Source organism: Trichomonas vaginalis, chromosome V, assembly GCF_026262505.1.
Source record: "Trichomonas vaginalis G3 chromosome V, whole genome shotgun sequence".
Taxonomy (NCBI): Eukaryota; Parabasalia; order Trichomonadida; family Trichomonadidae; genus Trichomonas; species Trichomonas vaginalis.
In genome coordinates, this window is record NC_067207.1 from 4911230 (window position 1) to 4925686 (window position 14457).

The 14457-nt window shown below is 33.8% G+C and overlaps 4 protein-coding genes and 3 pseudogenes across 7 annotated transcripts, besides 3 other annotated features; 6 read left to right on the plus strand and 1 right to left on the minus strand.

Moving 5' to 3' along the window:
• Positions 1-1017: part of a mobile genetic element that runs on past the window's edge.
• Positions 1018-3664: 2647 nt separating this feature from the next.
• Positions 3665-3754: a terminal%2Cinverted (terminal inverted repeat of Maverick-3 transposon ID:TVAGG3_0280280).
• Positions 3665-14457: part of a mobile genetic element that runs on past the window's edge.
• TVAGG3_0280290 (protein of unknown function, DUF4106 family) lies at positions 4469-5287 on the plus strand (the record flags this gene model as incomplete). Its single annotated transcript, XM_051228832.1, has 1 exon — positions 4469-5287. A coding segment is annotated over one exon (819 nt), but the record flags the coding sequence as incomplete, so codon positions are not given.
• TVAGG3_0280300 (protein of unknown function, DUF4106 family) lies at positions 5610-5882 on the plus strand (the record flags this gene model as incomplete). The annotated part of the gene is made up of 1 exon (XM_051228833.1): positions 5610-5882. The coding sequence occupies one exon, from the start codon at positions 5610-5612 to the stop codon at positions 5880-5882; it is 273 nt and encodes a 90-aa protein (XP_051098563.1).
• Positions 6086-7274, plus strand: TVAGG3_0280310 (annotated as a pseudogene). Its single transcript has one exon. A coding segment is annotated over exon 1 (1189 nt).
• On the plus strand, positions 7700-8255 carry TVAGG3_0280320 (annotated as a pseudogene). The gene has a single exon. A coding segment is annotated over exon 1 (556 nt).
• TVAGG3_0280330 (protein of unknown function, DUF4106 family) lies at positions 8594-9296 on the plus strand (the record flags this gene model as incomplete). The annotated part of the gene is made up of 1 exon (XM_051228834.1): positions 8594-9296. A coding segment is annotated over one exon (703 nt), but the record flags the coding sequence as incomplete, so codon positions are not given.
• TVAGG3_0280340 lies at positions 11293-12125 on the plus strand (annotated as a pseudogene). Its single transcript has one exon. A coding segment is annotated over exon 1 (833 nt).
• Positions 13005-13466, minus strand: TVAGG3_0280350 (uncharacterized protein; the record flags this gene model as incomplete). Its single annotated transcript, XM_051228835.1, has 1 exon — positions 13005-13466. One exon carries the CDS (start codon positions 13464-13466, stop codon positions 13005-13007), a length of 462 nt encoding a protein of 153 aa, XP_051098565.1.

The window sequence follows — 14457 nt, forward strand, 5'->3', positions numbered from 1 at the left end:
CTAATCCTTGCTTCTTGATTGTATTATATAATTCTTTATACATTAAAAGTTTTTTAAATAATCTTCTGCTTCTTCTTGTGATAAATAAATAATTGGAATTTTGATTAAATGCTTTAAAGATTCAAATGTATCATCTGAAGGTGAACCTGAACGGTTGATATAAATTAACACATGTGAATAGGGGGAAGTGTTAGCAATAATGATAATTTGTTTTAATATCGTTAATGTTTTACCTTTATTTTGTTTACCAATTGCTGCAGTGATTGAATTTAAGTAACATTCAGAATATGGAATTTTCATTAATTTTTCCTTAGATAGAGCATTTCTATTATCACTCAATGCTTCATTAATCATATCATCTACGTATGTATTATATACTCCTGCTAATTCTTCATAAGGGGTGGATGAATTTAAATCCATTTAATCAAAAATAAATTTATAATTTTAAACATTTCTATTCATCAATATTTCATCATATGAACTTCTATACTGTGGTGGTGTACCTGTTGGATGATATTTCAAACCTTCATCCGGTGTCCATGTCCAATATGTAGTCCTAGTAAACCAAACCTGAGGAGGATTTGTCACTTTGAACAGTAAGTGTCATTTTCACCCTGAATGATTGGATAAGCTTTCACTTGTACTGTAACTTGTGAGTTGAAAGTTTCTAATCCATCAAAGAATATACCCGCTCCATCACGTTGAACTGGAATAGTGCATAAGAATGAAGTTTGGTCTTTCCATGTTCTAGCTAATGGTGCCATTATCATCATTCAGTGGTCTAGTTAATGAGTCCTCGTATTCTTCCGTGCATTCATTCACTCCATCTAAATCAGAAGCTTGAAGCATACGTGTAAAGAATATGTCGCCCACTGTGGTCATCGCTTGATCGGGGAAGTTTCTGGAATCTATAGTGACCTGAAGACCTCGAAGCATTGGATTTTCTAAAACTGTTCTTTGCATTGCATTCTTCGGAAATGTTAACACAACATCTGTAACATTATGAAGAGCGTATGAGAAATCTGAGCTAATACCTTCAGGAGTGATGCAACCTCCATTTAGTGAACGAACGTCAATATGTTGAGCTGGAATCATGAATGGATCTTCCTTACTAAATAAACGTGGTATTGCTTTAACTGATTCTTCAATTAAACCGTATCCTGGTGTAATGCATTTATCCTCTAAAACTTCCATCTTTGTGCATGAAATAATAACGTCTTCAACTGTTGCGTCAGCAGATGTAGCGGCTAAGCTTGTAATTAATTTGGCAGGAAGTCCGATTTGTTGGAATTTGCGATCATATTTATAAACATGATTCATAATCTTTTCATAATTTTCATCAGTTATCTTTTCATAAACGTAATTTTGTAAATCAGCAACTCTTAACGGGTCAACCTGACAAAATACTAAAGTATCCCTGAAAACATAATATTTAAGAATGATTTCACCAAATGATTTAGGATAATCATCGAACGCCTGAAATGCTAACAAATCATTTACCGGAATAATCATATCAAAAGTGATATCAACTTCTTCATTTGCTTTCTTGAAAACTTCTGAAGGGTCAATATATTTACCACATACTGAGTTATCATATTTTTGAACATTATTATATAACGAATGAACAAACTTTTTAACTTTCCTTTCTGATTTTGGTTTATATGTTGCAAATGCGAAAGATTCACGGGCGCAATCCATCTGAAGATAACCGCATCACCTCTTTCGGTTTCTACTTCTAATTGTTTAAAGCTTTGATTTGATGATTTGTAACCAACGAATAAACGCATGCATTTAAAAGCGGCATCACATGTGAAAGCTTTATTTGAAACTAGAGTTGCTTTAACTTTGCGTTTAATATATGTGTCACCTAATTGGTTCACATCATGAGCCGGATTTGTAATTCTTAAATGAGTTTGTTTATCATCAAAATATGGAGCATCAGAGTCATAGCATGAACTTTCAAGTTCTCTATAATATCTTCTACCGTCATTCTTTGCGAATATTTCATTTATCTTTTCGAATGAATGAAACACATTTCCATTAATCGGTTTAGTGTTTGGCACTAAATAGTTAGTCGTCATTTATTATTAAATAAAAAATCAAAATTAAAAGATGAAAATGAATTTTTAATTTTAATGAAATAATCAACTATGGCTGCAGGATTCTTTTAAGAAACTGTGGGATAAAGTAAAAAGAGGAGCGCATAAAGTTTGGGAAACATTGAAGAAAGGAGCAAATTGGATATTTAAGAATAAAGAAGCAATTAGTGACGTTGCTGAATCAATAACCCAAAAGCTGCCCAATAAGAGAAATTTTAAATAAAGGAGAAAGTTTATCAAAGACTACAACCGATACTAAGATAAAAATAATTTTATTTTATTTTTCCACTATTACCCCCTATTTTATTAAGTATTCCTTCAGCAATTCCACCAATTGCGTTACCTGCTTGTGCTCCCATCGCCGGATTACCTGCTTTAGTACCTAATACTCCACCTATGATAGTTCCTGCCGTTTTCGCTACTGGTGCCAAAAAGTTTGCAACGGTTTAATAACTTTTTATAACCCAACTTGCAGCTTTCTTAATTCCTTCCCATAATTTTTTAAAGAATCCTGCCGCCATTTCTGATTTAATATTAATTAAAAAATATATTTCATCACTTATATTCTAATTTTTATTTAATGATAAATGAAACCGATTTTAAAAATAAATGAAACAGAGGAGGAAGAAATAAATGAAAGTGAAAATGTTCAACAAAAAATAAACGTTGTTAAACCAATTACTGAAATAAAAATTTTTTCATCTGTTGAAGAATTTAATGACTATTATGCTAATAATAAAAAATTATTTGAAGAATTGACAACATGTAAATTGAATAAAATGTTTAAAGTTGAGGACAGAGTCCAAGACCCGGAGGGTCATGGATTCAAAATTTCAAAAAAAAAAAGGAGTGGTTAGTTTGAAATCTATTCCTCAATCAAGAATCACCTCATTAATGAAAATTGATGATTTAACAAAAAGAATAGAAATTATTGAAGAGCGAATAAATCAAATTATTGATTTCATAAATCATGACTCGTTTGAGCCCGGGTCCTTAAAGCCCATCACTGAGTTCAAGGTTATATTCATCAAATATTTCATTATTAAATGCAACTTCTGCTAGTTTATTTATTTTTTCAATACGATCATTTGAAAGTCTATCGTTTAATTTTTTCTGAAGTTTTTCATTTTCTAGTTCTGAAACTTTATTTGGATGATATTTAAACCCGTTAAATTCTTTTTCCTCAGTTTTGATCATTAATTTACAAAGAACTTTTGTGGTTGAAATTCGTTTAAACCATTTATTAGTTATATTCGTTATATATTCAATATCTGGAATTAATTCCCAAATTTTTGCATTTTCAATTAATTTATTATCAAATGCAAAAGCAATAAGTTTAATATTAAACTTACCTTTATAATATAAACTTTCTACATAATCATCGAAATAAACATCTACTTGTTTAACATTTTCAAGAATTGGTGAAAGAGCATCCATTAATTGATTGACGGTTACGAATCTTGATCCTCTCATTTTCATACGAATTAAAAAAATAAATTATTCAAAAAATGTAAGACATGAATTTTTAAAGTTTATTTTTTTATTTTTTTTATTTTTTTTTATTTAAAAAAAAAAAAAAAAAAAAAAAAAAAAAGGTAGTGGGGCTTCCAGGCACTTCGTGCCTTCTAGCCCCGTTGATGTTTAGTATAAAATGAAAGTCTTTACGAAGAAGAACTTTACAAAACATAGACAAGAAAGTTCATGAGGAAGTCTCAACAAAGTCTTTACGATGAAGAACTTTACAAAACATAGACAAGAAAGTTCATGAGAAGTCTCAACAAAGTCTTTACGATGAAGAACTTTACAAAACATAGACAAGAAAGTTCATGAGGAAGTCTCAACAAAGTCTTTACGATGAAGAACATTACAAAACTTCATCGTCAATGAGTGTAAATCAGGCAAAAATATATTTTAGGGTAGATGGTTAGATCTAACCTGTTTTCTAACCTCATTTCTACCCTCTTGAATTTTCATGAACTTTCTCAACAAAGTCTTTACGATGAAGAACTTTACAAAACATAGACAAGAAAGTTCATGAGAAAGTCTTTACAAAGTCTTTACGATGAAGTCTTGACAAAGTCTTTACGAAGAAGTCTCAACAAAGTCTTTACGAAGAAGTCTTAACAAAGTCTTTACGAAGAAGTCTCAACAAAGTCTTTACGAAGAAATCTCAACAAAACATAGACAAGAAAGTTCATGAAAATTCAAGAGGGTAGAAAAGAGGTTAGAAAAGAGGTTAGATATACCCTTCTACCCTAAAATATATTTTTGGGTCATTTACACTCATTTACGAAGAAATCTCAACAAAGTCTTTACGAAGAAGTCACAATAAAACATCTGTCAAAAGCCGCTTTTTAACTTCACTTAAAATGCCACGTAAACTACGTAAGAATATACGTAAGAGGAAGAGAGCATTGAAACATCCAATAGTAAGACTAACACCACAACAACAGTTGCAACAACAAATGCTGAATGACCCCACTATGTTGCAACAAATGTCAAGCAATCCTATGCTTTTAAACCGAGTTGTTGGTGCACAGAGTGGAGGTTTAAGAGCGGCACTTTTAGCGAAAATGGCAGGCTATGGTGGAGCTGCAGACGGAACAGCATATAACCCTCAAAGTCAAATGAATTTGAGTTCACTCAAAAATCAAATAACAGATGTCAAAAAGTCAAACATAGACATACAGAAGCAAATAAGTGAAAACGAAAAGAAACTAGAATATGACAGACACACAAAGAAACTCAATGAGTTAAACGTAGAGAAAAAGAAGAAAGAAGAACAACTGAAAGAACTAAGTACAGAGGAATATGCGAAAAAAGTGTCAGAAAAAGCAGCAGAAGTAGCAAAAATGGAACAAGATGTCATAAATTTGAAAAACCATACTACTCAATATAAAGTACTGAAAGATGAAGAGATAAAACAAAAAGCCCTGAAGACATATATGGATAGCGATGAGTATAAAAAAGAAGTTGAAGCAAATGTAAAGGCAGAAAAACTTTTACAGTTGCAAAACCAAACCGTACAGTATGAAAACTTAGCACAAGAAAGTAAAAATAACGACGCAGCCATGCAAAAGGCAATGAAAAGCGCAGAATATATAAAAGCTAACAATGACTGGTTAGATGCCCAAGCCAACGCTAAAGCAGCCCAACTCATAGGGTCAATAAGGACAAAAATACAAGCGGATGAAGACAGTTCAAATGAAGCTTTAACAAATGCTGACTTTAAGAACGCCTTCGAAGCTCTTCATAGTAAGGTGAAACAAGTGAACGACTTCTCATCTGGAAAGAAACTGAAGTCTGAAGGTTTCGACAAAGAGTTAAAAGAAGTAGCACAAAATATGACGAAAATAACAGATGCAGCAACGAGACAGGCAGTTCAAAGTGCCTATGACGCCGTTAGAGCAACTGTTGTGGAAAGTCAAGAAAAAGAGTTACAACAGACCAAAACAGACCTAGTAAATGCTTTCTTAAAAACGAAAAGTCAGGTAGGACATTACGCTGCAGATGGAACATATGTGCCAGCTGGTGGAACTTATATACCACCAAACCCTCCAAGAGAAGCACCTGCACCAGGACTACCTAGAACATTTACATCGTCACATGGACACAGACACAGGCATGCACAACAACCAGCACAACAACCACCTCCACAACCAGCACAACAACCAACACAACAACCAGCACAGCAACCAACAGTTCAAAACCCTACACAACAACAACCACAAACAGAGCAAGGACATAAAAGAAGTAGAGAACAAGGAAACCAAGAATTCTTAAAAATGCTTAAAGAAGAGTGTGGTTTCCCAGATACTGTTGACTTTAGTGACAGATATAAAGAAGCTATTAGAAAGTTCAAGGAAGGAAATACTGACCCGAACCTATTTAGCTTTATGGCTCAGCACCAAAACGGATATAATCTCAAACCTGGAAAATACAAGCTCGCTAAGGGATATGATTTAATAGCATATCATCCAAATGACATGGATGAATTTACTCCGAGATATTTGATGTCAGAGCTAAATGACAATTCAACTTTCGTCATGAAACGCGTAAAAAATAGAGACGGAACGAAAGAACAAAAGCTTATGAATGCGGATGACGTAGATAGGGAAATTGTTGAAAACGGTCTCGGAATATATGAAATGCCAGCAGATGAGGTACAAGAAACTCCACAGGAAGAAGTTCAGATACAACCAGACATGGAAGAAATAGTTCAGCAACAACAGCTAGAAGAGCCTGAAGGAAACGAACAAGTCCTTCCTTTGGAAACTAACTTCACAGAACTAGATGAAGATTTGGAACAGCCGAAAAATCTTGACCCTCAACAAGAGTATGCGGAGAATATGGAATATTTCCAAGAGTCTAAAAAAAATTCGGCTGACATAGTAGAAGAATATCGAAAAATGTTTGCCGACATACAAAAGACTCCAACACCAGATGAAAATATTCAGCATAGAATGGAAGAACTGAAAAAAAATGTACACAAATACAACAACCCTTTTTACTTACGAGCATTTAACGTTCAATCTTCGGATGAACTCGGTGAAAATAAAAGGTTAAATTTCAAGAAAACATATAGAAATGAAACATTGTTTAAAGTTCATTCAGAACCTAACCAAGATGGAAACAAACCTACTTTTGTTTCTGCAGACGATGGAACTACAATGAGATGGGGTCATAAAGCTAATCGGATAGGTGGTTCATAAACTTACAACCACAATTCCAAGAAGTTGTAGACGCAATGGAAGTCAATGGTGAACGAGATATAGCTGGTATTTTAAGCGCGGCTTTAATGCCATTGAAAGATATGAAAGATGCAGATATTTTGGACCAGTATGAAATGAACATGGCTGATGGAAATATAACACCTGACGTTCTAGAACATTTATCTCAAAGAACTACACAGAACCATAGAGATGGTATATTTGGTGAAGAGTTTAGAAAGAAAGTTAGGGAGGAGAAGGAAGAGAACCTATTGTACATGACCTTGCAAACGAAAGTTTACAAAATGTCATAAAAACTTACTTTGCAGACGATGAATCGAGAAGGGATGAATATTTAAGAAAACTCAAATGGACAGTACCAAATGAAATGTTAGTATTGAAAAACATGTTCCTTGACAAAATAAAACCAACTACAGAAATAAACGACGCAAGACTGAAAGATTGGGTAAAAGCTTTCCCATTCACAAAAGATATATTGGTAACATGGAAAGAAAACCAGAATGGCTACAAAAACATATTATTTGGAAACGAGCTTATTCCATATGGACAGGCACTGTTTGAAGAGCTTGAACCGGAAACTCAGGAAAGAGTCATGCAAACAATACGCGAAGACTCAAATACAGACTATGACAAACTCTTTCTAGGATATAGGTTACCTGAGATGGGCGACCAGAGCCAAAAGGCAAAAAGGACATGGGAAATTTGCAACATACTAGATGAACATAATGCAAAGATGCAACAACTTCAAGCAGAGGGCAATGAAGGAAAAAGAAGAGTTAAAAACTCAGTCAGGAAGAAAGTAAAGCTTGGTCCACGTGGGTTCTATTATGACATATAAATCCAACTATTCTATATTTTTACTCATATGAAATGTACGCCGCTCAGAATATAACGCCAACAGTTTTGGATGCATGAATGGAAATGTTTCCGAATGGTATAACGAATGCGACAATGCCATTAGAAGGTCAGAAATAGTTCCTGGAACTTACGAATATACAACTGCTGTTTCTTATGGAAACGTAGGTGAGTTTGGAGAAGGTTCTTCAACAACAGTAGATATTGCTTGCGACAGGTTTCATATTATTTCTATTGACAACTCATTCTTATACGTGGAACAAGACATTGAAATAAAACCTTCTGCCAAGTTGTCTGACAAGAAAGGTTGCAATGGAATTTTCTATGTCGGATACCAATATGCTCCAGAAGTTTTCATGGGATATAAGATATATTCTAACTCTGACTTAGTTCAAACAGTAACATGGGCAAACTATGAATGGTTCGCTTTGAGAAACTCAGTACAACCACAAGCTAGAGAACAAACAGACCAGTATGCAACTATTGAGAAAATAAGAAGACTTGACCCTAACGTTCCAGGAGTTTATGTTGACCTTTCTGGACAAACTGCAGCAGCAGTAACCAAAGTAAAACTGAAACTTAGAGTTCCTTTGTCATCTTTCCTCATCTTCAGGTTTTTAAGATACTTGCCAAACTGGGCAGGAAAAATTTCTATCGAACTTACTCCAAGCAAAAATAACTTAGTCATTGCACCAACACAAGACCCATTCACTCTTACAGAAAGTGGAACAAATAAAATGTCATTCGCCGACTTTTGCAAAGACAAAGTTGACTTAGACTTTGGTTTCTCAAACCTCAACACTGAAGTAAACTATTATTTCAATGCTGCTGGAACTGCTTGGGACCCAGTTAAGTTCACATGCGAAAAAGTTTGAATGCAAGAGAATAGAAAGCAGACTTGCAGTCTATATGTTGGACCCAGATATTTCAAATGCTTTAGCTGCCAAATATATTGCAGTTCCACTTATGTTCCCTATACACCAAATATCTGTCAAAGACTTTGCAGGTGAAGTTGGAAACCAAAGTGCTGACCCAGGTGCAAGAACAGATATTGCTTTAACAACTGCAATGAAACATGCAGATACTATGTTTGTACTGTTCAGACGAACTATAAATGACTATTCTTGTTTCTACAACCCTGGTATTAAATATCATATAAACATAGATGGCAAATATTATCCAAGAGAAGAATATTCTACAGTTGAGGATATGAGGTCATACAACTTGACATTAGATGCTATGAACTTTAACAACAACTTCACAACAACCATTAACCCTGAAATGCAAAGTTCTATTATGCCATATGTGAAAGTATGGACTCATACAGGAGGTCAAAAAACTCAATATACAAATGGAGACCGTTCAAACTTTTGGCTTGGCATTCCATTTGCTGACTCAGAAGACTTTATGGGTGGTATTTCAACTGTTGGTACAGTTCAAATACAATATACTGGTGACAGAGACGGTCCAGATGAATTGAAAGCAAAGAAGTTTACAAAACCAATAGCACTTTTCACGGAAGATGCTCTTTTGAAGATTCGTTCGATGAAACCTGCTGGGGCTCCTCAGATTGGCATAACGACAGCTTCCATCGAGCAGATTTTGGCAGCAGGTCAGTAAGTTGTTCTTGAACTGACTTCTCTCCGTCAAATATTGACAGTACGCCAGTTTTGATATAATATTGTAATAAACTTACCTTTAGAAATATCGGTCAGTTTTGTTGTTATATTTTTGTCTGCTTCAAGAACTTTCACCATTCAGTTATACCAACTTTCTTTGCTTTATGAAAATATTTTGGTTCAGCAAAGACTGCTATTCTATAACATTTTCCATTGTTTGTATAAAGAACTATTCTGTCAATACTTGTATTGTTTGTGTGTGTAAACTTTGTTCTGCTTCAATTCGAAGAGATACTCAAATACGTCCATCTTTTTATTCTAAGTAAAATGTCATTTCCGAAAAATAGAAGCGTAAGTGTTTCAAAAGGTTTAATGGCTAATGGCGGTGGCAGATGTGAAGTTAAATTCACCAACTCAAACAAACAGTCAAAGTGTTGTTGTCAATGTCAAAGAAAGAGATGTTGAAGTGGGGAAACCATACGAAGACGAAGATGGTATAACAATAGTTCCTGTAAAAGAACAACCAACATATCCTGAAGTTAGCAGAGACTTAAGTTCTGTTGCAGATATTCGAAACGACTACCAACAACTTAAAGACAAACTTAAAACTCAGGAGAAGATTTGTCAAGCTTTGGTATAATGTTAAACTTGGTCGAACACAACCCTGTAAAAGTGAACTCATATGTCATCGCACCTCATGAATTTTGAAAGAACTATTGAAACTTTTGACAGAGGCAGACGATATAAACATCAAAGAAATAGAACCCGACATTGTTGCTGTGGTGTTTCATATAATGTCATTGACAAGATATACGTTATGAAAGGAGGTGAAACGTTGAACTTAAAATATAGTTTCCCAGACGTCATAAAAATATTTGACGACCACAACATTTCATTAAAATTTATTTGCTAAGTAAAAATGTCAAAACTTCTTGAAAGATGTTTGAAGAAAAATAATATAGACTTTATTTCATGTAAAGGACTTTACACACTTTTGAACGATATGAAAGACCCTGTTTTGTGTTGTTCGTGTAGACAAGGAAAGTTCTATGTCTTTACAAAATATTTGAACTTCTTAGACAGAGAACTTCAAGAAACGCCATGTGAAAGTTTAGATGAAGTTCTTCTCCACTTTCAGAAAAACTTTAAATATATGTAAATGGCAGAAGACATAGTGGTTTATACTATTACGACTAAAAACCCTGAGTCATATAATTCTATAACAACAAACTTACAAAGTCCTCAAGGACGTATTGTAAACTGACCTTAAACACGATGACGACTAAAGCCTGTTTTGCTCTTTTGACACCAGAAGACTTTGTTGTTGTGAATGGTAAAAATACTTCTTTGAAGATACTTACTCAGATATACCACCAACAGGTTTTGTTGACTTATTTAATACTTTAAGTACAGTGTAACATGTGCTGCAACTAGAGCAGGTTTCATTATGTTTGGATGTCCGACTGAGTTTAGTATAAACGATATGAGCTATAATACAAAACTTATATCTGGTTTTTACTACCAACAGTTTCCTATAACAGGAAAAGGTGTCATACAAGGTTTGTCTGTTCCATTGACTTTAAGTACACCTATTTATATATTGTTTTCAAACTTAGGTTTCAAAGTGCATTCGAATGTCGACGAAACTACTATGACCAAAAGATACTCATGCGTATAAACAACACTTTCTCTGCTGGTTTGCCTATTGTTCATTCGAATGCAGAATTTTCAGCTTTAGTAAACTCAAACACTTTAGCAAACATAAACTTAACCTTAGTTGACGCAAACTTTGTTCCTGTAAAACTTTTATGTCCTATGTATTTGTCAATGACGGCAGAAAGTTTCGAATTGGAAGATGCAACTGGTGAAAGTATTGTACTACAAGAACAACTTCAACAACAAATAGCTCAAGAACAACAAATGCAACAAATGGAACAAATGCAACAACAAAGCTCAAGAATAAAAAATATTTTTTTTATTTTTATAAAAATGTACAGAATAGACGTTTCAGATTTTTATGACTTCCAAGCGTTCAGAAATATGTGTCCATTTAGAGACTATAACAAAGCAGTCGAGAATTTGAAACGTTTAGTCATTTATGTCGACTCTGCCCCAGAATGTTATGTATGAAAGAATGGGATGTTGTCTTTAACAAACCAAGAGCAACCATAGTTTCAGAACAAGAATGTAGACAGAAACTTAAGAAAATAAAAGTCGTACAAGTTGGTATGAAGATGTTAGATGCTTGGGATATCTTATTGTCAAAGTTAGAAGATTTTTCAGTTCGAGGTATAAAGTTCTATACACCATCTCCAAACTTCTATTCTATCTTCACTGGATATAAATACGAACAAGTAGAATGGAAAGAAAATGTTATAGAAGCTTGGTTAGACCATGTCAAAGAAATTATATGCAATGGAAACGAAAGAGTCTATGAGTATATCTTATGTTGGTTTGCAAACATCTTACAACATCCAAGTGCTAAAAATGAAAACTGCTCTCATTATAATTGGAAAGCAAGGAACTGGTAAGAACACTTTCTTTACAGATATTTTGTGCAAACTGTTAGAGGGCTATTCGAACCCTAATATGACAAACTTAGAAAACATCTGCGGTAAATTTAACTCTTCAATAGAGAATATGAAACTTATAGTATGTAACGAACTTCAAAGTATAGATACAACAAAGGTTTTAAACTCAGATGCTTTGAAGAGTCTTATAACAGACAAAGTTGGAGTTGTTGAAAGAAAATATAAAGACCAAAGAGTTTGTGAAAATGTTGCAAATTTCATCATGGTTTCAAACAATGTTGTTCCGATGAAGTTAGAAAGTTCTGACAGAAGATATGTAGTTGTCAGAACGTCAGATTCTCATATGCAAGATACAGAATATTTTGACGACTTAGCAGAAACTTTGACACCTAACTTTTACAACCACTTGTTCTCATATTTCATGACATTAGATATTTCAAAGTTCAATCCAAGACAAATTCCACATACCGAAGAAAGACAAACATTGTTAGAAAGCAAACAAGAGTGTATATGAACTGTTTATAGATGAGACTAACTTTGAGTGTTTAGATGAAAGGTCATTGTACGATTCGTATAAACAGTATTGTCAAGAATATGGTTATATGGCAGCTTCTAAACGAACATTCTTGCAAATGTCAAAAGTCTTTTAGATGTTCAGAACGGCGTATATACAAAGAAAAATTTTTCTGAGTAAATTTAAAAAAAATATTTTTTTTATCCGATAGAAAAGATGACGAAATATATTTTCAGTCAACAAATATATGTCAGGACTTAAAGAAGAACTAGACCCATTCGCTTATTTGAATGTTTACTTCTACCATTTTGAAAAGTCTACATTTGACAAAGTTTGGAAACATCGAACCAGTTAAGTTTGCTATTGTGAACTAAAAATGGTGCGAAATTTGAAAGACTTAGACATAGAAGGTTTGTTAACAGTCAAAGAAGTTTTGACAGAAGATTTTCAAACCTTAAAGAAGGCAAAGCATACAAACTTGTTATACCTTATGAACCAAAGAAAGCAGACGACTATGAATATTATGAGTCTAAGATAGTTGAAGTTCAAGGTAAATTGTGGTAAAAAGATTTTAGAGTCTAAGCCAGTGTTTGCTCCTAAAGAGGAAGAGAACATTGACATTGACCCAGAAATGTTCTAAAAATAAAATTTTATTTTTACATGTCAAATTTCTTTTTCTCTGGAACTGGTTCAGGTTCTTTCTTCTCTTCTTCTACTTTCTTTTCTTTCTTTTCTTTCTTTTCTCTCTTCTTCTTCTCTGGTGGAGTTATGTCAAATTTCTCCGAACCATATTTATGTAAAAGTTCTTTGTCCTTTAATAGCTCATCTATTCTGTTTTCTATTTCATCTTCAAGAACAGCGCATGTGTCTTCTTTGCATTCTAAGAACTTTTGTTGGACTTCATCTTTCCAATCGGCGTCATCTCTGTCAACAAGTCTGTCATTGACAAATTTTAAGACTGCTCTGCTTAAGGTTTTATGGTTCTTGTCATATTCCCAGAAACAGAACTTTAGAACAAATTCCCCTTTCTTGTTTACACTATGTAAGATTTTATGGTCGACAGATGTTTTGCTGTCGAAAAGCTTGTCTCGAATATAGATAGCGAAATCGCTAGACATTTTCTAAAAGATAAAAATTTTAATTTTTCTAAAAATATGTTAGAAAAAAAGTTTGCTGACATTGACAAGAAATTTGAGAATGTTTTAAATAAGAACAAGAGGAAGTTGGAAAATGCTCAGATAAAACCCATACATGACAAGTTCCTATTTGCTCAGAATGGTATAACAGGTCTAATTGCACCGCCTGGGTCGGGTAAGACTTTCACTTATCTTAAAATGGCTGCACAACAACAAGAACTAGATGAGAAGAACCCATTCTATGAGTTAGTAGTCATTTGTAGTACTTCCTGGTCAATTTGACCAAACCGTCAATTCGTTCAAAGATATTATAAAAAAGTCTAAGTTAGTATGTATAAAAGACTCTGAGTTGTTAGATTGGATAAAGAAGTACCAAAGAAGAGTTTTGAAGTACAATGCTATAAATGAGTATATAAACTCGAAGTTTAAAGACCCAAATGAGGAAATGCAGAGAATATTAGAGAAGAAACACTTCCGAAACAAACAGAAAGAGATAGAATACATTTCGAAGAAATTGCAATCTTACGATTGGAAGACTTCCCTCACAGATGTCTTCTTATCTTAGATGACTTTGCTTCTCATCCTTTGTTAAAGAACAGAGAACAAGACATGTGTCGAATTCTTAAGAAGCTCAGACACTTTAACATCTCAGTTGTCATTTGTGTACAGACAGCCAAGAGTTTAAGTAAAGGATGTTAAAAGAATACTTACTGATATCATACTTTTCCCCGGATTGTCCGAAGACGATTTCATGGAACTTATGAAAGAGTCCATGGCAGGTAAGTTTGACAGACATGAACTCTGGGAGAAGTACAAAGTCATACAAGACCCTCATACTTCTTTCAGAATTCACATCTACGCGAAACAAAGTTCAAATTGTAAAAAGTCAAGCGTAAAAATGTAAGTGTTTAGTCTTAGTCTGTTGTGGTGCTGGGCTGTCGGTTCTTCTGGCTTTGGAATGGACTCGGTTGGT